Genomic DNA, 26,100 nt, shown 5'->3' with positions numbered 1-26,100 from the left:
ATAATAGGGACAGGCCACTGTGGATTCTGGAGCATCCGCATTGAACGCAGTTACTCAGAAAGGAGAATTTGGCAGAGATTTGTAGACTATCCAGGGAAAGATATGGCAGTGCTAGAGTTACCGTTCTCTATTTTTGGTTTGATAATATGATGAATAATTACTATGTAAGCTTTGTGAACGTGTAAAGGACGTCTGTAACTAGAACCACTCGGCCTTAAGGGCGAAGAGATGGCCGCCCTAGGATGGCCTGGGCGTGTGCGCTGTTGCTCATGGGTGCTATAGGGGGCACTGGGAGTGGGAGGCAGAGAGATAGATGATGTGCTCATGCGGCGACAGCTGGGTTATTCCTTGAGCCCCAACATTTACATCAACCTCGGCTCTCCCATTATTGCTCATTACTGCTTACTGAAGAGGCAGGGATGTTGGTATAAGCTTTCCAATTATGTGCTATTCCTTACTTGTTCTTTTTTGTATATTAAAAAAAAAAATCGAGATATAATTTGCACCCCATTCACCATTTTAAAGCGTACAATTCAGTGGGTTTTAGTATATTCACAAGACTGTACAACCATCGCCCCTAATTCCAGAACATTTTCATCACTGCAGAAAAGAAATCCCACATTTGTTAGAAGTCACTCCCCATTTCCTCCTCCCCACAGATCTGGGCAACCAGTAATCTATTTTCTGTCTCTATAAATTTGCCTATTTTGGACATTTCATATAAATGGAATCATGTAATATGTGGCCTTTCGAATCTGGCTTCTTCCACTTAGCATAATGTTTTTGAGATTCACCCGTGTTGTGGCATGTATCAGCACTTCATTACTCTATTTTTTAAATAATAAACTTTATTTTTAGAGCAGTTTTAGTTCAAAGCAAAATTGAGTGGAAGTACAGAGAGTTCCCATATATTCCTTGTCCCCACACAGGCACTTCACTACTTTTTATGGCTGAATAAATATTCCATTTTATGGCTATATCACATTTTGGTTATCTATTCAATTGATGGACATCTGGGTCATTTCCACCTTCTGGCTATTATGAATAATGTTGCTATGAATATTTGCTATAAGTTTTGTGTGTTTGTGTGTGTATCTGTTTTCAACTCTCTTGGGTATATATCTAGGAGTGGAATTCCCGGGTCATATGGTAGCTCTATGATTAACTTCTGAGGAACTGTCAAACTATTTTCCAAAGTGACTGCACCATTTTACATTCCCACCAGTAATGCATAAGGGTTCTAATTTCTCCATATCCTCCCCAACAAATATTATGTCTTTTTGATTATAACCATCCTAGTGGGTGTGAAGTGGTATCTCACTGTGATTTTTATTTGCATTTCCCTGATGTTGAGCATCTTTTCATGTCCGTATTTCCCATTTGTATACTTTCTTTGGAGAAATTTCTATTCAGATCCTTTGTCCATTTAGAAATTGGGCTGTCTTTTTTGTTGAGTTGTAAGAGTTCTTTATTTATCCTGGGTGCTAGATCTTTATCATATATAAGATTTGCAAATATTTTCTCTCTTGTACAGTTTTTATATCTTTATTTTAGATCAGCCTGGCCTTGCTAACTTACTGTAAGTGGTAGAACTGGTCATGCAGTTAGTTTCAAGCACTTCATTGAGAGAAAAACTAGGCTTAGAAGAGTCATTAGGCTAGCAGAATAGCCTGCAATCAATAGGCAAATACACACCACTCGAGCTGGAAGGGATTTTGGAGATCATTAAATTGAGCCCCTTCATCTGAGGGGGAACGTGAGCTGCCCAAGGTCAGGCAGAGTGTTAAGAGGCAGGGTTGGGGATAGAACTTCAGTCTCTGACTCCTGGCCTCAGACAACTCACGTCAGATAGATCTGATAAAAAAAAAAAAACAAAAAAACAAAGACAGAATGTACAAGAAGGAACAAGTGACACAAACTGAATTTGGTCACTTCATTTTGTACATATGAAGCCAGAGAAGGGAGAAAATTCACAAAGGATATGACCAGGGTTTAAATCAGGAGAGATTTACTGCATCTATACTAGGCACTGTGCTAGACTGCAAGGGGATACAAAGATGAGAGAAGATGACACATGCCCCTGAGGAGTGCTAACAGAAAATTATGATACGAAGACATGAGGGCTGAATAGGGCTGAATAGGGCTGAATAGGGCTAAATAGGGCTGGGAGGGATTGTAGAGCTCATCTGATTGGTGGTTTTCAAGCATTTTTGTTCATATACTCCCAAAATAATTTTGACAAACTCTGTACCTTCCTATACTTTTAAAAGTTAATAGCTAACATTTTTTCATTGTTAGTTTAAATAGCTGCAAATATGTAATTTCAGGCACACTGTCAATATTGACATTTCAAGATGAAATGAAATTTGATACCCACTATAATCCATTTAGAAACTATACAAACACACTCTTCTTTAACAACTGAAAATATAGTACCTTTCTTTTTTCTCCTGGTCTGTTTTCATTCCAGTTCACCACAAAATTTTTATACCAGATATTTGTGCTTGGAAGTTTATAATCCATTACCCTATCATACTTCTCAACAAATACATGTCTATAAATTTACCTTAATCTGTATTTACCATAACTATAAATAATTCAGCAAAAGAAGATAAATGTTACCAATTTTGATCAATAATTATTAAACATAAAGAGTAAAATACTTTTTCATAAAGAAATGGAAGTGTCTCTTAATGAGTTGGCTGGAGCTTCCCCCCACAATTAGTTCATGTATTTACTGGAAGACATTATATTATTTATTGCTAGAATGAGACAGAGGTCTTCATCAGTTTTATTCCTTTGGCTTTTTAAATAAAAACACAGAAAATTTGTTCACATTATCAGGTAGATGGGAATAGAAGATGTTTTGTTACAGCAATTACAGTCAATTCTTTGAACTCATCCAGAGGCATATGCTAAAAATCATACAGTGATCTCTCAGCAAAAAATTATTTTTAATGTTCTTCCACATGACAATGTTGAATGCAAAGAACTGGAAGCTGCTTGAACTGCAAAAGGCTTTCTGAACATCACCACCATTATTTCAAATTGTCCCTTGATTTTGTACTTTGGAGGTACATATTTCCATCCCAGGGCAAAACAAGCAGAGAAAGAACTGAAAAGTGGAAGAAGGATGACAGTGTCAAGGAAGGTGGGAAAGGAGAAACTGAAGTACATTCGACGACAAATCAATTTTGGGCAAAAGCACATACAGAAGTTGAGGATGTGGAAATTGGTTCTGTTAAAATGTGTACCTGCTGGAGATGCTTTATGCACCTCCAGAGGAACATATATCCCAATATGCAGACACTTCTAAATGTACTTCAATCTGCATTAACTCAATCCTTTCAAACAACTCTATGAGAAACCTCCTATTATTCCCATCTCACAGATGAAGTTAAGTAACTTGCCCAAGGTCCCTGAGCTAGAAAACAAAAGAGTCAGGATTTGGACCAAGGCAGTTTCTTAACTATTATACATTACTGTTTCTCAATAAATCTAAGAGGATGGCTCCAAGGAATCTTTTCAAATATGTTAAAACTCCTGATAGGAAAAGAAAATGAAAAACTTCTTTTGTGTGTTTCTTTGTGTGCCAGAATGAAACCTGAAACAGTTATGGTGAGGGCTGTTAATTTCAAATAGTGAGGCATGGTAACAGTACACTAAGAGTACGCCAGAAAAGCTTTGTTCAGGTCCTGAGTCTGACCCTTATTGGCTGTATAAATGTGGCCAGTCTCCTTGAGCCTCAGTCCTCTCATTTGTAAAATGGGAATAATAATAATAATAATAATAATAATGATATCTATAAACTAGGGAAGGTGCTATAAAGTCCTGGTTTTTTCAAGATAGTTTTGATTTATGCCTGTTGGCCCAACATATTAATAGCACTTCCTTTTACTCTCAAAGGTCTCTGGACATTAAATCATATGACCTCCCTGCTTATAGCATTGTTTTGAATATTAATTGAGATATTGTATGTAAAGTGTCTCATCCAGTATCTGGATAATAATAAGTACTCAAATGTTAACTCTTATGGTTATATATAAAAAATGTTTTATAAATTGTGAAGCGTTATACAATTGTAATGATGAGTTATTTGCCTAGTACGTTGAGTTTCTCCCAAGTTCCATAATTGCCTTCCCCACTTCATTTTTATCTTCACTACTGTGATACCTACCGTAAAGGGTAGGTATCACCTCATTTAAGAGATGATTTACTGAAATCAGTATTGTCAGCTTCGAGCAAACCTTCTGGGAGCTCTTAATGAGGGCCCCTTCCAACAGAGTTTTTAAGCCTTGCATGCTATACCAGTTCAATCTTCCTAAAGCAGAAGTCTAACCCAGGGGCTTCCCTGGTGGCGCAGTGGTGAAGAATTCACCTGCCAATGCAGGGGACACGGGTTCGTTCCCTGGTCCGGGAAGATGCCACATGCCGCAGAGCAACTAAGTCCGTGCGCCACAACTACTGAGCCTGTGCTCTAGAGCCTGTGAGCCACAACTGCTGAGCCCACACGCCACAACTACTGAAGCCTGCGCGCCTAGAGCCCGTGCTCTGCAACAAGAGAAGCCACCTCAACGAGAAGCCCGCGCACTACAACGAAGGGTAACCCCCATTCTCCGCAACTAGAGAAAGCCAGTGCAGCAGTGAAGGCCCAATGCAGCCAAAAATAAATAAATAAAAGATAAATAAATCTATATATAAAAAAAAAGTCTAGCCCAGTAATTCTCAACTGTTCACATCATCATGCACCACTTTTGCTTTCTATGCATTTTCTATCCTCCAGTGTCTATGTCACGTGTACACATAACATATATAGTCTATAGATGATATATACATGCCTATGCATATAGGTATATATGTATATGTGTGTGTGTCTGTGTGCATTTAATGACCGAATCATTAAAACTTATGAAAATTGGCACCAATGTCACACTTTGGGCAACATTATTTCAATTACACTTTTGAACTTAGATAAAACTATGGCTTTAAAAATTAAAGTTGGGATTTTTATTGATTATTTTATTGCAGGTAAAGAATTTGTGCCATTTGCAGGAGGATAATTTCTCCCATTTAAACCTTAAGTATGTTAGGATCTTTTTATCATTCCATCCACAGTCTAGCTGAGCCGAACTGATTGGGAAGCATAGGCTTGTTAAGTAGCTTGGAAGATCCAACACAGATGTTCTCTTTTAATGACTACTGAGCTATTTAACTTCATGGCAGCATACCAAAGTAGTTAAGACCATGGGCTATCAGCCTATCAACCTATTAAGAGATTAATAACTATGTGACCTTGGGAACTTAACCCTTCTGTGACTCAGTTTTCTCATCTGTAAAATGGGCTACTAATAGTCCTACCTCATAAGGTTGTAAGGACTCAAGGACTTAATGCAAGTCAGAAAAGTGCCAGACACATAGTAAGTATTCAATAAACGTTAAGAGGACCAAAGTGCACTTAAAGATTTTTTTTGGTTAATAAACTGAACTATAGTATGTTGTACTTTTCAAAAAATGATACTATTGCTTACTAAACCAAACTGTTCTTATATTTATGTAAATACCTTTGCAAAACATGTTCTTTAGGTTGTTAACATGTTTATTATTTTTATTGCTAATCATCCAAAACGGATATTTTTTAAAAGACTAATTTCTACTTACCGATTTAGAAGCTGGAGGCTTCGGGCAATTATTCTTGGCTTTTAGATAAGGCCTATAAAAGATGAAATAAGATTAATTCTTGGTACAGAAGAATCAGCAAGGCTTGGGAAGTACAGTGACTAACAGTACAGTGATTAAAAATTTTTACGGTTAGAATTTTAAATCATTAGAATTTCCATATATGGTAAAAAAAAATTCAAAAATTATGATTGATAGAAAGTCTCCTTATCATCCCTTCCTTAGTCTTATTATTCTACTCCTCAGTGACCACAACCACTGTTGCCCATTTTTTTCTGTGATCCTTTCATAGATGTCCTATGCATAAACATAACATTCTAACAGTATTAATAAAATACGTGTTTTCTTCATATCTGCATAGTCTTACTCATTGCAACATCATTCCGGGAACACTGCAATGTGCCGGGCACTAGAGATTCAATGCCAAATAAGATAATTAAATGCTTCTTTAAAAAGCTTGCTTGTTTTCTATGTCTGTGAATCTGTTTCTGTTTTGTAAATTCATTTATATTAAATCAATTATAATTAAGAAAAAAACTTGCTTGTTTTTTAAGTATCTTCAAATAGTGAATTTTCAGGTGGGGAAAGTGATATAAATAAAAAATACTGAGGCACATATGAAACCTAGCTAGTGAGAGAGAAAATGCAAAAAAAAGAGAAAAGCAGAGAATTTAGACTCAATCTTCACAGATCATAAACTGCCAGACTAACAGAGTCTTCGATCATGACTTGATGCTTGTTTCTCCCATCTTGGATGTAAGTCCTGGGAAGGCAGGGACCGCATACCTTCAGAAGCAAGAGTGACTGATACATTATAGGTATTAAATAAATATATGTTGACTACGTGAATTAGGTTTATTTAATCAAGGAAATAGAGCCGAGTAAAAACCCAAAGTAACAAGAAACTAAAACAAAGGGTGAGAGCTAACTTTGTAAAAATTGATTTTCACATAAAAATTTAGCAACATGTTGGGTAGAAAAACATATCAATGCTAAGGCAAGTGAGATAACACCATTTAGATGACAAGATGTTGACAGAAGATCAAAGTGAAGCAGTCATGTTCTGTTCACCTCAAGAGGAAGTGCTAAGAGGAAGACCAAAGAGCCCTGTCAGGCTGGAGGATGTGGGTGTGCAGCTTATGGAGGATGGATTGAACCGGCTCTCCTGCTTTAGACAGAAGCACCAGAACCAGGATCATTCAACTCCTTGGCCAAACACTGCCTTCACCGAGAATCACTCTCCCAGGAAACGCAGCAGGGAGAGGAAAAGCTTGCAGCATTGCCGGTGATATTGTAGACCCTCCTCTCCCGCCTTTGGAGACTGTCACAGTAGTAATGCTTAAATCTTTGCCAACATTTTTGTCATGCCTGGACTGGAAATGCCCTTTTTGAAAAATCATAGGATCCCAAGCAAGTCTGAGTAGACTGCAAACAAAAGGGCTATGTTTTGAAAAGGCTTTAAGTTGCTATTAGCAACCAGGGCAACGGAACTTGCATAACCGCGGGAGACAAACTCACTTGGTGTTTTGGCACTTCAGTTTTCCCTTGGCTGCTAGGTACTCCTGGAGCTTTCTCTGCCGCTCTTCTGCAAAACAGGCGAGCAAACAAACGCGTGAGAGTCTAACCAGTTCATTTATATTCTAAAAGATGACACCTTTCTGCAATGATTTTGGCTTTGGACCATAAAGCTATAAAGTCCTTAGCCCTACAAATGTGCCTCCAAGTTAACATCAACATCGACAATATCATTTATATGCCACGTACGAAGTTCTTCACACTTGTGTTACTGCCTTTAATCTGCACAACAATCCTATGAGGTATTTTACAGTCCGAAATTTAAAGAGAATAAATGATATGCCCAAAGTTACCCAGATAACATGTGGCTAAGCCAGGATTTGAAACCAGGTTTATCCAAACCCAAAGCCCTTGCTCACAGCCACTGTTCTCAGCTCCAACACATCAAGCTTTGCATGAAGAAATTCTGTTACTGGCCCACCTAAGCTGGCAAGCCCGGGCCTTGTTTTATTAATCCCTTCTAACAGGAATGAGGATTTTTGCCCCCAAACCTTTACACGGTTTCCTTTGGTACTAAGGACAAAATAGGCCAGGTTAGGGGGTTCATGGCAAACATCTATCCATATGGTGACTTTCTAAGCAAGGCATCTGTGAGGGAATGAAAAGTCAGTATTTCCATCTTCAAGAAGTTTCAATCTAGTAGTGGAGATAAAATAAACACAGTAATAATTACAATATAAGGCAAAATCTAGGTGCCATAGAATAGGGTCAAAGAAAGAACTACGGGATTCCAGAGGCAGAGACTGAGTGAGCGGAGTGGGTGGTTGGAAAAGGAGAAAATTCAGTAATGGTTAAAAAAAAAAAAAAAAAAAAGCTATAGGGGTGCAAAACAACCCAACCTCATTTAAACTGAGTTGCCCTGTGTTTTTTGGGGTTTTTTTGTTTTTCGTTTTTGGAGTATAATTGCCTTACAATGTTGTGTTAGCTGCTGCCGCAGAGCCAAGTGAATCAGCCATTCGCATACACACATCCCCTCCCTCTTGGACCGGCCCCCCCATCCCACCCAACTAGGCCATCGCAGAGCAGGAGCTATCTATTTTCCACGTGGTAGTGTATTTATGCCCTGTGTTTTGATATCTGGCTCTGATGCATCCCTAGGAGACAGCTGTGTCAAGAGGACTGTTGGAGGCTGAGAGATGGGGCTGGAATCCCAGCTCTGTGACTTCTAGCAAGTTACCAAACCTTGCTGCTGCTGAGCCTATAAAATGGGGCAGAAATGCCCATCTTGAAGGGCTGCTGTGTCAAGTGCCTAGAACAGTGCCCGGGCCCTGGGAGAGAGTCAACATGCATTATTACCGAAACCAGAACACTGTACGCATTTTGGAGCAGGTGGCAGGCACCTGAGCAGGAGTATGCTGAAAGTCAGCAAAGGGCTCCAGGCACATCTAAGAGATCAGGGAGCCCGGGACCCTCAGCCTCCGCGCACATTTAACCCATCAGCTTCCACCAGGGCGCGCGGGCTTGCGAGGAGATGAGCTCCGCGTCGGGGTGAGACCCTCCTTGACAGCTGTCACAGCTCGGGCGGCCGCCGCTGCCCCGAGGGCCACACCCGGGCTCCGCCTGGAGCCAAATATGGGCCGCAGGAGCGCTTGGCTTCCTACTGACTGTGCCGCCCCGGGCAAGGGGACTCAGGTTCTTTATCCAAACGAGGTGACAATGACAGCTTTTTGCAGAGCTGCTGCGGGAGTCACTGGGAAGATGCCTGGGAGGCACATGGCCCCGCGCACACCCTCCCCGATCCCCGGCCCCGGCTTCTCACCGGAGCCTAGGGCCTGGGCTCGGGTCAGCGCCCCCAGGACCGGAAACGCCAACGGGGAGGCAGAGGCAGGCAGGCGAGCGGACCGGCCACTTCCGCCTAAAGGACTCACTCGGGGGTCTCCCTTCGTCCCCGCCCGTAAGACACAGCGGCTCGAAGTCATACTCACCCGCGGCGGCGGAGGGCCCCGACAGCACCATGACTCCCCAGCTACAGTTCTTCTTCAAAGGCCGCGCCTGGAGTCAAGGCCGGCGCGTCACGCATGCGCCCACTCTCATTGGCTCCCGTGGGTTTGAAAGCCGCCAGTCGGAAGCAGGGGAGGGCGGGACAAAAGGAAATAGACGCGTTGTGGTTGGCTCTGCCCGTCAGATCACCCAGGGGGCCCTTTGATTGGAAAACGTACAGTGAGCGGGCAGTTGGTATTGAGGGCGGGTGGTTGAGTGGGAGGTTAAGCCCCACTTTTAAGGATGCGGCTTCTGGGCTGTTGTGCTGTCACTTACACTGAAGGCTGCGGGGATGAGCGATGGAGGAGCACCCGGGCCCCATAGACAACGCCTCCCCAGCCCCCTTAGATGCTAAGGTTCACATAAAAATAAGATAAAACCAAAATGATGAATTTGGCGGCTCCACATGAGTGTACATCTCCACTTGTTATGGGTCTCTGAAGCTAAAGGATCTTAGTTTTTAGTACTGCAGGGTGGCTCCTTTTATGTTTTTCACTGTGGTAAGATATACAAAACAAAGTTTACCATTTAAGCCATTTTTAAGTGTACAGTTCAGTGTCATTATGTACATTTACAATGCTGTACAATCATCACCACTGTAAAAAATCAATAAACAGCTACCTCAAATAGAGTAGGGAGATCAGAAGGGGGAGTTCTCATATTCTGCGACCACAGGGAGCCCAGTCATAAGAAGAAAGACTCCTCCTTCCTGGCAAGGACTTGCCAATGAAAAGCTAGGGACTCTTTGTTAATTACAGCTCTCCCAACTTCCGTTTCCCCCTCTGTAAAAGCATTTTCCTTCCCTTGACTTGAATGTGGCTCGTCATGGTTGCAGATCCCAAATTGCAATTCTCTGCTGATCCTGAATAAACCCATCTCTGCTGGGAAACTATCTGGCAGTCTATTTCAGGTCAACACCATTATCTGTCTCCTGAGCTTTCTCATCCTAAACAGAAACTCTATACCCATTAAACACTAACTCCCCGTTGCCTTCTCCCCCCAGGCCCTGGCAACCACCATTCTACTTTCTGTCTATGATTTTGACTGCTCTGGGAACCTCATTTAAGAGGAATCATACAGTATTTGTCTTTTTGTGACTGACTTATTTCACTTAGCATTAAGTCCTCAAGGTTCATCCATGCTGTAGCATATGACAGAGTTTCCTTCCTTTCTAAGGCTGAATAATATTCCATTTTATGTATATACTACATTTTGTTCATGCATTCATCTGTCACAGACATTTGGGTTACTTCTATCTTTTGGCTATGGTGAATAATGTTGCTTTGAACATGAGTGTACAATTATCTGTTTGAGCCTCTGCCTTCAATTCTTTGGGTATATAACTTGAAGTGGTATTATTGGATTATACAGTAACTCTATTTTTAATTTTTTGAGGAACTGCCATACTGTTTTCAGGATGGCTCCTTTTTGATGTGTATTTTTGATTAGACCTTATCAGCTGGGTGTATGCCTAACCAAGGAAGGGACAATGGGGGCAGGTCCAGTCCTCCTGAGTCCCTAGACACACCTCATTCCTTTTATTTCTGTCCTAAAACTTTTTCTTTCAAAAATTTCCCCTTTTTGGCTATTCTGCAGTTTCATGAAGAGGTTTGGGAAATGCTTTTGGCACTCTGTGTGTTAGGGTTCCACTTCCCTAGGTGCCAGAGAGGTGGTGGATAGAGAGGTGGAGCTGTGTCTGGGCCCATTTTTGCCAGGTTTGCTTCACCATTTGGGTGCTCAGCTGGGCATGAAGCCATTGGGACAGCTCTCCTCTTTGTTTCCAAACAGGGTGTTCAGGAGAGAGCCATGCTGGGGTTTCTGGATTTATATATTTTGACACATTAGTAGTATACAAATATGTTTAAAATAGGACAACTGATAATTATTTAAGTGAAAAACTTGGACTCTTTGTCTAGTGCCATGAATCCTTGCCTAATGGTTAAATCTAGCAGCTGGGCAAGAACATTTTTGGTTAATGAGTAAGAAAGTGGCTCATGTACAGTTTCAGAAAAGTGAAAGGAGTTCTCTTGGTCTTTATAGAATCTTAGTGATCGAATGGATTGCAGATTGAGAAGTCATCTTGTCCACCCGGTGCTAGTGTATTCTACAGATCCCATGTGTGCATTGCATCTTTGCAAGAATACTGCTTGGGTCAGGGAGCTGCTTCACCTGTCCTGTTTTTAGACAACGCTGATTATTATGAAAATTAAAGAAAAAAAAAGAACTCAAATAAGCCTCTTGCTCATTGGTCCTTGTTCTCTAGAGCAACATGGGCTGACTCTGCACCCTTTTCTAAATTCTTTGGATATTTGAAGAACTATTTTGTAGGACACAAAATATGGAAAAAAAGCTAAATAGGTTTAACAATTCTCAACTCATCTAGCAAAGTATCCATCTTGTGGCTTGAATGGCTTCCCATTGCTCTGAGGCTAAAGTCCTACAACTCCTGCAGGGCCTAGCCTTTGCCTACTTCTACAGCTTCAGCTCATACTACTCTCCCCTTGGTCACTGTAGTTCAGGCACTCTTGCAAAAATGTTTGTAACCTATTTTTTATACTCTATGATATACTGTGTACAAAATGAAAACATGCTCACCAAATTACAGATGTCACAAAACTAAGAGGAAGAGTCAGTGTATAAAAAAAAAATCAGAATCTGGAACAATCTAGAAAGATCTGGGGCCAAATAAAGATTAAAATTGAATAGGGATATATTTAAAGTTTTGAATTTAGGATGAGAACCTATAGGTCTTTGTTGCCTACAAACCCTATATGAATCAACAATGTCACTTGCTTTCAAAAAGCTAATGTCACTTTCTAAAAACAGCATGGTGTCTGAAATTGGAGGGACAAGGTCCCACTCTAAGCTGTGCTGGGCTGGCCATATCCTGAATAGTATACTCATTTCTGGGTAACAAGTTTTATGAGAGATATTGACAAGCCAACATTGGCCAAGACTCAAGAGGACAATTTTGACAAATGTATATGGTCATGAAACCACCACACAGTCAAGGAATAGGTATAGATACACAAGCATATTTTACATCCAACACAGTACTTATTGTTATCCCAACTATTTCCATCATCCCCCAAAAGTTCAAGTGTAGGTATATGTAAGCATCAGAGGGATGATTTAATTGGGGGGAGGGTTAGGGAAATATCCTTTCCCTTTTCCTTCTATACCTTGGACTTACAGGTGATGTGGCTCTACTCTCATCAATTTGGAGACTGATGTATAAGACCGTATTAAAGAAATAGACTCCAACAAGTTCAGTGCTAGGATTGTTGAAGCTCATCATGGTGACCTTCTCACTGTTTAGGCAGCTGGGGAGTAGGGAGTAGAGGATATGCATAGCTGATCCTGTTAGAATAATATTTGAGGCCATTTCTAGAATGATTCAATATTTTACTATTAAAGACTGAGCAGCTATTATGCTTTTTAAGATTTCTTGAATTGGTATTGCTTGCTTGGTGTTTTGTATTTCTCTATTTCTTAAAATATTGATACCTAGTCTTACTCTAGCCAGACTTGGGGTACAGAAACCCTAGGAAAGTAATGGCAACTAGAAAGAACAGTGTGAAATAAGAGAACAGGTTTTTTCCTTTTCTCTCTGTTTTTCTGTAGTGCTCTGTATCTGTGTCTGTGTCTGTATTCTGTGGTGCTCAAATAGGCTGAGTTTGGCTGTAAGTAATAGCAAACCAAATATAAATGATTTAAAATCACAATAATGGGACTTCCCTGGTGGTGCAGTGGTCAAGAATCTGCCTGCCAGTGCAGGGGACACGGGTTCGAGCCCTGGTCCAGGAAGATCCCACATGCCCTGGAGCAACTAAGCCTGTGCGCCACAACTACTGAAGCCCGCATGCCTAGAGCCTGTGCTCTGCAACAAGAGAAGGCACTGCAGTGAGAAGCCCGCGCACCATAACGAAGAGTAGCCCCCGCTCGCCACAACTAGAGAAAGCCTGCGCGCAGCAACGAAGACCCGACGCAGCCAAAAATAAAAAAAATAAAATCGCAATAATGTTTCTTGTGGTCTTAAAGTCTGGCAGTAAGTAGATTCTTAGTGCAACAACGTCATCAGAGATGCTGATTCTTTTTCTCCTTCCATTCTGCCATCCTCAGCGTGTGGCTGTGTCTTCCCAAGCGCAAGTTGGTTAGCACAGTTCCAAGCTCTACATCCTCATAGAACATGTCTCATGCAGGAAGGAAGGAAGAAAAAAAAGACTTTCTTCTACATGGCTCTTTTATCAGAGTAGAAAATCTTTCCCAGAAATTGCCCCCAGCAGACATCTCATTAGACAGGACTAACTCAATGTGACTTAGTCATGGGAGGACAGAATGACCATGATTGGCTCAGACCAATTGGACTCATTCTTTGAGTCCAGTTGGTCTAAGCTAATTCAAGACATATTTCCTTCTGAATGAAGTCAGGGTTCTGTCAGTAAGGAAGATGGGGCAATGGTTATTGGGTGGACAACCAAAAGTGTTCATCATATTCTTCTCTTCTCTCTCTGATGTCATTTTTAGGATTTTACCTACAAAAAACCTGCTGATATCTTCCAAGTCTGTATCTAGTTCTAACTTCTCTTGAGTTCCAGACACATCATCATCTGCCCATTGTACATCTGCACCTGGGTGTCCTGCCAGTAGCTCAAATTACGTGTCTAAAATGGTACTCATTATATTTCATCCTAGAACTCCATATTTCCACCAAAAATACTGATTAAGACACCACCGCTCACCCACTCTCCAGTAGCAGGAAACTGAAAGTCATCTTGGACTATTCCTTCTCCACTACTTCCCACATCTAATTCCAAGTTCTCTTGATTTCAACTTTTTCCAACTCAACATACTTTGTATCTATGCTTTCCAAAAGGATCGATTAGTCCTTAATGTGGCTCTGAATGTGTGAGTTTGTATGGACATATGAACACATGTGTTGTGTGTAATATGAGCTTTAAATGAACCTGGAAATATTATCATTCTTATGCCTTTTATGCATACTGGCAAGCTAACAAAGGGGAGAGAAAAACCATAAAATCTTGGTATGGTTTTGTAACACTACTTATAGTTATTTACTTTTATTATCTGTTCCTAATTACCATGCTGTAAAATAATGATTAACACAACACGTAATTATGTGCCAGATTTACTTTTTCTAAATTATATTCAATTATGATTGATAATAATGTATCAGTTCACATTGTTGATGGTAATGTAACACTACGATTGGATCACAACTTTTAGAACCTAGAAGAAACGTTGCTTATGTTCCAGAAAAGAAAGTTGAGATAACAGTTGTCCTGTGGTTGCCAAAGTTAGGTTCATCCCATTTTAGCTAGTAGGACTTGAGAGCAGGTGAAATTGAATGACACAAGAGTGACAAAGGCAGAGGAGTGAAAGATTTTGGCCAATTATCAGTTCAAACGAACAAGGTAATTAATATAAATTTATTATCATAATTACAGAACTCCCAGGTACTAGAATACAGAGCTTCACAGCAATGGAAAAAGCACAACTTGGATCAAAGTGCCTTAGTACCTGAAACTCACTCAGCCTGGAAAACACTGTCTACTGTTGTTGAAGATACACGGGCATACTCAGAGATTGCAAAGAATTGCCATAAATATAATAATATGTTACAATTATCTTAGAAATAATATTTATAAATATATAAGTATAATAAATAATAATTTAAAATAACATTGCATGCTTTGCCTTCTTCTTGAGGCTCAGCTTCAAGAAGTATTTTACTAAAACGAGCTCATGGATTGGCGTAAAATACTGTTGAGGCAGGAAGGATATAGCCATCATTCCCTCCATTTTGAAGATGATCAAACTGAGGTCCCAGAAACTTACAGTATTTGATAAAGGGTCCATCAGCAACTTAAAAGCAGAAGCTAAGCAGTTGGAATGAAATCCTGTGCCCATTGCTTCTCATTCCAAATGCTATTGTGGGTATTTCTTACTATTCTTATGCCTTAGTTAACCCATCTGTAATATGGGTAGAGCCTTTTTGGTAGCCACGGTCAGTAGCCCTGGCCCTCCCAAGATTGTATAATAATACAATAATATAATATAATAATAATTAAAATGATTGGTAGTTTGCAAAGCATAGGGGGTTCTTTAAATAACAAACAACATTATATGTTAGTGTTAGTTCTACTAGACTTTGTGCCCTCTCTTACAGAGAGAGTAAATATTCATTTAGAATTACAAAGGCTTAGCACATGCTCAGCAAGTGACTAAGGGTGCAGGATTTGACTCCTCCATGTGCATGGTACACACAGATTGTCAACACTTCACAAGTAAGTAGACTCCACAGTCAAGGCTGGTTTTCCGACATCTGAAAGTCAGTGATAGAGGGCAGGCCCCTTGCCAGGTGCACCAGTTTTTCTTGCTTTGTGGCCAAATACAACTCTGAATTGGCAACTGATTTGAAGTAGCACATAGTGCCATGCTCTTCCAAGAAGAAGAGGAGATTGGTCTCATCTTCGATGGTTTTGGGTATCTCAGGCATCTCCTAGGGTAAGGAAAACAAAGATCTGTTAGAGAACAGGAAGATGCTAAAAAAAGAATTGATGCTCAGTCCCTTAGCATTTGGTCTTCGTGAGAAACACAGCACTTTAGGACTATCACTAGGTAACATGATGATATAGGTTCTTCATTCATTTGTTCATTCAGAAAGCATTTATTACATGCCTGTTAGATGTATGGCCCCATCTATTCATAGTAATTGATTTCCTCAGTTAACTGGAGAGAAATCCAATGTCATCATGAAGATCGCCAAAGACACTAGTGTCTCACTGTATCCTCACAGGTAGGGTGAAACATTCTTCTTGTCCTGCCTGAACGTGGGAATAGAGCATTTTGCATCAGATATGAGCACTAGGGACGCTAAGACCTGGAAACCTTTTGACCTCTAAATGTGCAAAACATACTTTGGGAAAAAAATTTAGAATTTAGACATGTTTATCTCTGTATTTAAGTCAATAATTGAAGACTAAAGAAACCCAAATCTCACACACACACACACACACACACACACACATACACACACACAAAAAACTTCCCAGACATGTCAGAAGCTGAATCCTTTCAATACAATTTTTTGAAAATTGTGATCCCTTTAGACGACACTCCTCTTGTTCCTCTTGTGAGTATGAAAAAAATTTAACAGTAGTTTCATGGAAAAACAAAATTCAAGTTCTAACTTAAGATGCTTCTTCTGTATTCTTTTAATTGAAAAGAATTAAATACCCTTTTGAGGTTTCCTTGGGTTTTTCAATGTCAAAAAGGATTTTATTTCTCAAACCTATTTCTCTCCCAGTTTTCCCCTCTTCCTCCTGTTGGTTCTATCTCCAAAATATAACCAGATTCTGTCTCCTTCTTTCCGCCTGTCTCACAACTCCCACCCCCCGCCCACCCCGACTGTTACTACCACATCTTAATTGGATTTTCTCTATTGCCTCCTTTCTGATCTATTCTCTGAGTTAGAAAATATAAGTAAAGTCAGGATACTTCCCTGTTTGAAGTCCTTTCCTCTACTTGTCTTTCCTTTTTTTCAGGGTGTCCCAGCTCCTTGGGTGTCCCTTCTGATCTTTGAAGCTGGCCTTGTAAAGCTCTAGGGCTGGGTGCACTCAGATCCCTCTGTTTGGAATGCCCCCCCCCCCGATGGCATGCTCCCTCCTATCAGCAGCTCTCATCTCTAGGGAGCTCTGTCTAAAAAGCATGCTCTCACTTTCTCTATCTCAGCACCCTGTTCATTGGCTTTACAGCATCTTGCACTTTTTGCTGGTTGTTTGGCTCGTCTATTGTCCGTGCCCTTCAGAAGAGTGAGTTCTATAAGGCTTTGGCTCACCACCGTCTACTGAGCTGTTGACACTGCTCGAAAAATAGAAGGCTCTCAATAAACAACGTTTGTTGAATGAATTCACGAATGAAGCTACTGCCCTACTCTCTAGACATCACTTTCATCTGACTTGATGCAGGAAGAGAGACACATGCATCCACATAAATCCTAGTTAGGGTGGGAGCAGGGGTTGGATTACACATTTACTGAATAAGGGTCACCTACTAATCAGTGGAGAAAACATTTGGCTCTAGTGGGCATGTGTGTGTGTCTGTATGTTTGAAGGGGAATGTGGTAGTAGAGATGAGGCTGGGATGAGAGAGAAAACTGGCACCAGTGAAGAGAGAGAGCCACTGCAGTCAGAAGGCCAGGGTTTGAGGCTTGGCTCCCAGCTTTTGCTTCGTACCCACTGGCAGGTGATTAATCCTCTGTGATCTCAGTGGCTTATTTGACACTCTTGGAGGCAGGCCCCCTTGTCCTAAAGCCTACTGTCACGTAGGTCAGATAGTAGATGTCAGTAAAGCTCAAAGAGGGATGGAATAAACAGATGTCCAGGGATAGGAGGTGAATAGGACCAGGCAGGGAAAAGAGAAAGAAGAAAGATGCCTTTTAGGTAATTTTGCCACCTCCATCTTGCTCTCTCACAGATCCTGCCTAGAACTGCCTCTGAATGTAGTGGGTAAGAAGTAGGATGGGAAGGCAGGTGGGCAGGTAGGACTGTGGTAGGAAGAAAAGAGGACTGTGCCATCCTGCTAGGGGTGTCTGCCTCTCGGGATCATCTACAAATGCATGGGTTGTAAATGAAGGTAAATTGGAGACTGAGAACAACTGACCTTTAGCAATATGGGTTCGTCTTCGTTTTGAGCACACACAAACAGTAGAGTTTCTGAGATTCTTAGAGTCACAGGACATTGATGATCCTCTTCTGGTGTATAAGCACACATGTCAAATTTCACTGGCAAAGAGAAAAGCCAAAAAAAAAAAAAAAAGTAAATCCATTGTATTTGTGTAAAATCAAGTGTTTATGAAGATGCTGTGTGTGGGCTTCCCTGGTGGCGCAGTGGTTGGGAATCCGCCTGCCAATGCAGGGGACACGGGTTCGAGCCCTGGTCCAGGAGGATCCCACATGCCTCAGAGCAACTCAGTCTGTGCATCACAACTACTGAGCCTGTGCTCTAGAGCCCGCGAGCCACAACTACTGAGCTCACGTGCTGCAACTACTGAAGCCCGCGTGCCTAGAGTCCGTGCTCCGCAACAAGAGAAGCCACCGCAATGAGAAGCCCGTGCACCGCAACGAAGAGTAGCCCCCACTCGCCACAAATAGAGAAAGCCCGCACGTAGCAACGAAGACCCAATGCAGCCAAAAATAAATAAATAAGAAATAAATTTATATATATATAAAAAAAGATGCTCTGTGTGTGTGTGTGCAGTTATGTCCCCAACTACGGTGTAAGTACCTGAAGGTCAGGAATGGAATTTATACATCTTTGTATCCTTCACGATGTCTGCCTTATTCACTAAGCAGGTAAATACTTGGTTAATGGCTTTAGAATTGTCTATGTTGAATGAATGCTTGGAGGCTGCATATTTATTGACTCTCTTATAATTATATTAGTGGGATAAGACCCTGGAATTTGTGAAGTCATGAGTAAAATGGAGGGCTTTAGAAGCTGATACACTCATATGTTGCTAAGGATAGTGAAAAGTAGTTCAGTTTTCGTTAGAGAACAATGCTTAATAAGAGCTGTAAAATTATTTATGCCTAGAAATCCAGCATCTGGGATACGTTCCAAAGAAATAAGCTCATAGAGAAAGAAATAATTTAAACAAAGACATTTGCAACTGAATTGTTTAGAGCAAACCCAAGGCACCAGCATAGCAACATGATCGAATATTCTAGTGCCATTAAAAATGGCAAATACATATATTCTGTCAATATGTGGGAAAATTGTGTGAAATAATATTAAGTAGGAAAGTAGAACACAAAATAATTTGTAAATGTCTTAGAGTGGAAAGCATGTTAGCTGAAATATATCCAATCAGAAAGAGCCCTGCTTGTTTATCACAAAGTAGCCTCTTTGGATCTCTGAAGATAATTTTGTTTACTGATGACCTGTCCTTAAGCTAAAATATGTACACCATGGAAATTGGATCGTTGTGACAAAATTTCTTGCATCCTAAATTTCATTCTTCAGAACATATTTGCAGCTTATTGGCTACTTTGTCTCACAATTATGTTATCAGAGATAATGATTCTTGGGCTTCCCTGGTGGCGCAGTGGTTAAGAATCCGCCTGCCAATGCAGGGGACCCGGGTTCGAGCCCTGGTCCAGGAAGATCCCACATGCTGCGAAGTGACTAAGCCCGTGTGCCACAACTACTGAGCTCACATGCTGCAACTACTAGAGCCCGTGCTCTGCAACAAGAGAAGCCACAACAATGAGAAGCCCAAGCACCACAAGGAAAAGTAGCCCCCCGCTCATCGCAACTAGAGAAAGACCGTGCGCAGCAACGAAGACCCAACACAGCGGAAAAATAAAAAATAAAAAATAAAAAAATAAATAAATAAAAGATAATGATTCTTCCTAGTTTGGTGTTATTTGGAAGTTTGATCAGCAGGCTCCTGATTGGCTTCTGAGTACATTTGCATAAGTCACTGAATATTTCTGAGGCTCCATTTATTTACCTTTAGAATCAAGGATAAGACTATCTCAGAGAACCAAAGGAGATAGTATCTCAGAAAGCTTTATACTGCACTTAGAGCTTTCATAGCTGAGACACCTCTCTCTTGTTAAAGCTTCCAGATTTGGCTGAAGTTCCTGTCCTTGCCCAGAATTTTTACGGGGTGTGATGTGCTTCATCCTATTCTAGATAAATCGTGCAAAGCCAGGAATCTAGAGAGGTTTATTCGTTAAAAGCAGAAAGCTTAAAAGAAATATAGAAATTAAAAGGGTGGGGGAAGATGACAGAATTGTCCATTTACCTGCCTCATCCGGATTATTTAATGCAGCAGCCGTGAGGTATTGACCCGACGAATCTTGAACTATACTTTGATGGAGGGCGTCATTCAGAATGCATTGTTGTCTGATGACCCTCACAAAGTTGTATTTCATGTTCCTCTGGAAGCTGGAATGTGCTGATCTGGGCTTGATGATTTCTAAAACCGTTATCACGAGCTCAGATTAATGTCCAAGTACAAACATAGATGATATAAGTGCTCTAATACAAGCTATTGAAGGGACATGAAGAATATCCCAGTCTAGGTGAGCAAACTGAGAGAGAAGTGAAATCACCCTGTCAGCAGAATTGGTTCTAGGATTATCCCTGTGGTTACTGATTTGTTTCTTTTTAAACTTCGATTCTTCAGGCAATAGTTTTTATTTTTAAGAGATTACTTGTACAACTTTTTTGGTTGTTTGGAGGTTTGTAAGTAACCAGGAAGACTCCTTGTATTCTCCACCTATATTTTCAAATGAATGCACTCTGAGAAAAAAATGAATCCACTAGGAATTTTATATGTCACTGAGGTGCAGGTCTAAATGTTTGCCACCATTCTTTTTTTTTTTTTTTTAACATCTTTATTGGAGTATAATTGCTTTACAATGGTGTGTTAGTTTTGGCTTTATAACAAAGTGAATCAGCTATACATATACATATATCCCCATATCTCCTCCCTCTTGCATCTCTCTCCCACCCTCCCTATCCCACCCCTCTAGGTGGTCACAAAGCACCGAGCTGATCTCCCTGTGCTATGCGGCTGCTTCCCACTAGCTATCTATTTTACATTTGGTAGTGTATATATGTCCATGCCACTCTCTCACTTCGTCCCAGCTTACCCTTCCCGCTCCCCGTGTCCTCAAGTCCATTCTCTACATCTGCATCTTTATTCCTGTCCTGTCCCTAGGTTCTTCAGAAAATTTTTTTTTTTTTTTTTTTTTTTTAGATTCCACATATACGTGTTAGCATATGGTATTTGTTTTTCTCTTTCTGACTTACTTCACTCTGTATGACAGACTCTAGGTCCATCCACCTCACTACAAATAACTCAATTTCGTTTCTTTTTATGGCTGAGTAATATTCCATTGTATATATGTGCCACATCTTCTTTATCCATTCATCTGTCGATGGACACTTAGGTTGCTTCCATGTCCTGGCTATTGTAAATAGTGCTGCAGTGAACATTGTGGTACATGACTCTTTTTGAATTATGGTTTTCTCAGGGTATATGCCCAGTAGTGGGATTGCCGGGTCATATGGTAGTTCTAGTTTTAGTTTTTTAAGGAACCTCCATACTGTTCTCCATAGTCTGCCACCTTTCTTTTTATTTTTTGAAAAAAATGTTTTTAATTTTGTTTTTTCTATCTACCACCTTTCTGAAGAGGGGTATGTGTCAATAGCTTCACAAATCCTCATGGCTCTGAATAATTCTACTTCCAGGAATTTTTTATTCTAAGGAAATAAATGATAGAAATGAAGATTTACTGATATGGCTATTCATTGTCACATTACTTATAATGGTAAAAAACTGGAGCTCTAAAATGTCTTTTATTTATTGACAAATGAAAAAAGTTGGATATTAAATTGTATGTAATTGACCTAATAATGTTTAACACGTATATTCCTGTGTGTGTATGCACATAGAAAAGACTTTAAGGAAAGTAACATAGTGCTGGCAGTGGTAAACTCTGAGGGGTAGTATGAGTGGTTTTAATTTTCATTCTTGTATTTTCTTGTATTTTCCAATTTTCTAGGTGAACATGTGTTAATGTTTAGCTGTTACTTTAAAAATATTAGGTTTATATTTCATGTGGAGGCTTGTATAGTGAAGGCATGGGAGAAAAATCATGACTTCTATGGTCAGATAGAACTGATTTGGTTTAACACTTTACTACTTACACACTGTGAGATTTTGGGCAGGTCACTATCTCACTCAGGTTAGTTCTCTCATATATAAAACAAGAATGTAGGATTGTTGTGAAGGTTAGAGATAATGCAGCCATTAATAAGTTAGTAGTGTTGGTAGTATTAACAAAATAGTAGTAGTAATAATACTAATAATAACAATAATAGCTAACATTTTTTAGGTATTTTCTATGTGCCAGGCATTATTTCAGTCCAGAAGCTTGCAAGTATCGACCCCTTTAATCTTCACAACAGTTAGGGGCTCTGATTATCTCCATTTTACAGTAGAGGAAACTGAAGTACAGAAAGGTTAAGTAACTTGCCCAAGGAGACATAATTAGTATGTGGAGGAGCATAACTTCCACAGTGGAAGTCACCCACTGACAGTATATAACTGCTTTCTGTCGAAAGGCTAAAAGTCACATGACCTTAAGAATATGGCCGCGAAGTGAGTCTGTGAGCAGGTATGCTAAACTCAAGCCACTGCTGACCTCTTCCCGCTGGAGAAGGATAAAAATTAATTTTCCTTTCTTATAGTTACCAGAGAATGGTTGGTTGCCCTCTTGTTACTCAAGGTTTTATTTTCCCCTGTACTCTGCTGTCCCCATTTGCTTAAAAATAGAAAACAAAGATATTATTGCACTTGACCCCTTACCTTCTTCTGTATCCTTGGTAATGTCTTCCAGGTCATCATTGGTGATGAACTGATTTAAACTCAACCGTCTCTTCTTCAGAATCTTCCCGTTGGCTGACACCATCGCCACATTTTCCTTGAAGGTAAGCTTGGATGTCTTAGAGGTTTCAGAGGTATTCAGAGATATAAATTTATCCATGCAGTCCTCATGAAGTGGTTCATAGCTTGCATCATAGAAGGACTTCTGTGAGGAAGGAAAATGGAAACTGAGAGGCTGCCCATGGCCATAGAATGAGACTCCTTTATAGTAGGAGTTTTATGCACCAGACTTAGAGAGAAGGATGTCCATTTTGGTCTTAGGTAACCCATGTTTCATTAGTCTTTCCCTCCTTCCTCCTTTCCTTTCTCCTTCCCCTTTTCCTTTTCCTCTGCCTCCTTCCTCTTTACCCACTTCCTCCCATCCCTCCTTTCAGGATTTCCCTGAAAAGATGTGATCTCTGGGAAGGTCTTTGTCATCCAACCACAGACTCAAAAATGAGATCTTGTTATACTTAGTGAAGTAAGTCAGAGAAAGACAAATACTATATGATATCACTTATATGTGGAGTCTAAAAAATAATACAAATGAACCTATATACAAAACAGAAATAGACTCACAGATGTAGAAAACAAACTTATGGTTACCAAAGGGGAGAGGTAAGGGGGGAGGGACAAATTAGGGATATGGGATTAATAGATACAAACTACTATACATAAAATAGGTAAGCAACAAGGATTTACTGTATAGCACAGGAAATTATATTCAGTATCTTGTAATAACCTATAATGGAAAATAATCAGAAAAAAATACTGTATCACTATGCTCTCCTCCTGAAACTAACACAATATTGTAAATCAAGTATACTTCAGTAAAAAAAATGACATGTTGTAATGAAACAGGTCTACAAGTGATCTTAGTGAGTGGTAGCCTTCCAGTTAGTTCCCCCTCAGGAGGTTAAACATCTACTTGACAATGCTCAAATATTTTAGAAATACTCCTCTAGGTATAGCTTTTAGAACCAGTACCGAAGACACACAAAGCAGTACCTATTTGTGGTCTCCTAGCAAAATAACACAGTATGTGAATGGCTGCAGATTTTTTACTTTCAATTGGTCTGCTTCCTCCACCTCAGCTTCATGGGCTATTACACTTAGAGGGCTATCTCTAATCTCTGGAGCTGGTGTTAGAGAAGGTGTCAACAACACGTCACTTAAGGAGACAGACCCCTGGTGAAGTGGCCCAAAGGGGCTGTCCCAGGATGGCATAACCAACATTCTGATTGAAAGCTGACCCAGGAGACTCCATTCTTGGAGTTTCAGGTTAGTTCTGCTCTGTTCTGGGAAAACCTGGTGACCATGAACGATGCCATCAACTGTTAGTGCAAAGAGGCAGTTGGTCTCACTTATAATGAAGAAATGCATGTCTCTGGACTTCTAGTGAAGGTAAAACAAAAGCATCTAAGATTCAAGCCGTTGTTATACTAGTAGAGAAAATACTGCGTAAACACAGCAATCTCATAAGAATTACAGTCATTTGCTTACCTGATTCAGAGACAGATGGTCAATTTCAGAACTGTATTCTTCATTTTCACTGTTAAACAAGAGGATGAGAATTTAATTCTGTTTGTTATATCACTACAGTCACTGGGCAACATATTTTAATAACCATATTAGCTTTGGGTAACACACACACACACGGCCATTACTGTCATCTTTGAAAATTAAGGACCTCTGTGCATACACACCCATACAGTAATTTGTACCTGATAATTTGGAATTAGTAATCATAGGGCCAGGCCTTGAACTCTACCTGTGCTCTATCTATAAAAACAAGGCTTGGCTAACCAATTGAAGAGTTGTAATTGAATTTCGGGGAAAAATTTTAAGCTCCTCAAGAGAGAAGAAATACTCTTGAAGCACCTCATTTAAATTTGAACCAAATAGGTTATAGGTTACACTTTGCTTTCATGTATTTACTAAAACAGATTTAATAATTTATACTTTGCAAAATATCCAGGCAACATTTCCATAGTCTAGTTTGTGGTTAGTGTATCTTAATAGGTAATGGGAATACCATGTTGGTTTAAAGTGTTCTATAATTTTAACTTTTTATTCATTATCTTTCTCCTATGTCTGAATGAGATTGACTGTGTATGTTTCATATGCTCAAATTGCTGTGAAGCCATTTCCTATTCCAGATTGAGATCAAGAGGTTTTCCTGAGAAAGGTTTCTCTTTCTGACAATCCATTAAAACTCCTTACTGTATCAGGGCATGTGAACCAGACTGAAGCTGTGTTTAAGTAGATGTTGAAAACCACTAGGACTCAGCAGACCTTAAAAGTGATCTTTCTGAAATGACTGCCTCCCTGTCAATTTCACCTCAGTTTACATGCTGGATGCTGTTTCCCTGGGTCTTCACTGAACCTGCCCTGACTTCAGAGGTAGGACACACCTTTACAGCCTCTGTGGGTCTGGCCCCATGCTGGTTACAGTAATCCCAGCTGGATTCTAATGTGCCTTGAACCCCTCATTAAATCACAAGAAACAGAATCTCTTTCCTACCTGTAACAGTTCTTCAGGTCTTCAAAGAGGTCAGGGACTTTGGCCATCTTCACTTCTGCAACAGAGAACACCAGTAGCTGTCAGCCCTGCCAGCCTCTGAACCAGATGCCAGCAAGGAGAACCACCTCCCCTTTTGTTTCTTGAGACATTTAATGAATGACTTAGCTCACACTCAGCATCCTTCTTTTCACTCCCTTGAATTACCTGCATATGTATTTGCCTCCTCTGCTACACAGTAAACTTCTTTTAGAATCTTGGTAACCCTTATGTGTCCAACCCAATGCACTGCACATGGTAGGCATTCAATGAAAGTTTGAATAAGTAAAAAACAAGAAACAAAAAACCCCAACCAGGATGAGATATTTACCTTACACAGATGCAAGAGAGAGACAGAGTTAGAAATTCCCAGTTTTCTCCTAATAGTTTTTGGTTGTAGAGATTGCCTCCAAGGAAAGCCTTGGCTGCACCCTCCAATGCCCTCATATGAAACCAGTTCCTCTGTCCCTCAATTTCCCACCAGTAGAGAGAATCATTTTCTGAAATCTGACTGTGATTCTAACTCACACACCAAACCAGAGAGGGATGGGAAAGGAAGGAAGAGGCTTTAGCTTCAGAGAAGGCAGTTTGAGAGATCACAGCCAAGGAGAAAAACAAAAAAATATTTTAAGAGCCAAAGATGTGATAAGGACGATACCTTTGCTGACTCGAGCGAGCGACAGTGCAATGACTTGCTCTCTTTCCGTGTGGAGACTATAGCCCCAGTCAGCCTTCTTCACCTTTTGTCTGCTCTGGAGTGGGTGTGGCCATGATTGCACCACTGGAAATTCACAGGGAAAAATTCTGCTTTGTATTTTTTTAAGTTCATTCAACCTTATACTGG

The 26,100-nt window shown here is 40.3% G+C and overlaps 2 protein-coding genes across 2 annotated transcripts in view; both read right to left on the bottom strand.

Annotated features, from left to right (window-relative positions):
* Positions 1 to 9,224, bottom strand: part of CKAP2L (cytoskeleton associated protein 2 like) — a 28,187-nt gene extending 18,963 nt beyond the window's left edge. Inside the window, exons 1-3 of the mRNA XM_061211207.1 lie at positions 9,177 to 9,224; positions 7,195 to 7,261; positions 5,659 to 5,710 (exon numbers count right to left, since the gene is read on the bottom strand). Coding sequence (XP_061067190.1) covers positions 5,659 to 5,710; positions 7,195 to 7,261; positions 9,177 to 9,207 — 150 coding nt within the window. The 5' untranslated portion in view covers positions 9,208 to 9,224. The remainder of the gene's footprint in view (positions 1 to 5,658; positions 5,711 to 7,194; positions 7,262 to 9,176) is intronic.
* Positions 9,225 to 15,556: 6,332 nt separating this feature from the next.
* On the bottom strand, positions 15,557 to 25,267 carry IL1A (interleukin 1 alpha). The gene is made up of 6 exons (XM_061210905.1): positions 25,221 to 25,267; positions 24,200 to 24,248; positions 22,640 to 22,862; positions 20,066 to 20,239; positions 17,917 to 18,038; positions 15,557 to 15,754 (listed from the first exon to the last, which is right to left on the bottom strand). The coding sequence occupies exons 1-6, from the start codon at positions 25,265 to 25,267 to the stop codon at positions 15,557 to 15,559; spliced, it is 813 nt and encodes a 270-aa protein (XP_061066888.1).
* Positions 25,268 to 26,100: the final 833 nt, after the last annotated feature.

The sequence above is a fragment of the Eubalaena glacialis genome, chromosome 14, assembly GCF_028564815.1.
Source record: "Eubalaena glacialis isolate mEubGla1 chromosome 14, mEubGla1.1.hap2.+ XY, whole genome shotgun sequence".
In the NCBI taxonomy this organism is placed as follows: Eukaryota; Metazoa; Chordata; class Mammalia; order Artiodactyla; family Balaenidae; genus Eubalaena; species Eubalaena glacialis.
This window is presented reverse-complemented; position numbering and strand designations above follow the sequence as displayed.

Coding starts and splice junctions, on each gene's coding strand:
- IL1A (XM_061210905.1), bottom strand. CDS start 25,267: ATGGCCAAAGTCCCTGACCTCTTTGAAGACCTGAAGAACTGTTACAG. Junction 22,863..24,199: donor ACCATCTGTCTCTGAATCAG/GTAAGCAAATGA, acceptor CCTTCCTCACAG/AAGTCCTTCTATGATGCAAG. Junction 20,240..22,639: donor TACCAAGGATACAGAAGAAG/GTAAGGGGTCAA, acceptor TAACGGTTTTAG/AAATCATCAAGCCCAGATCA.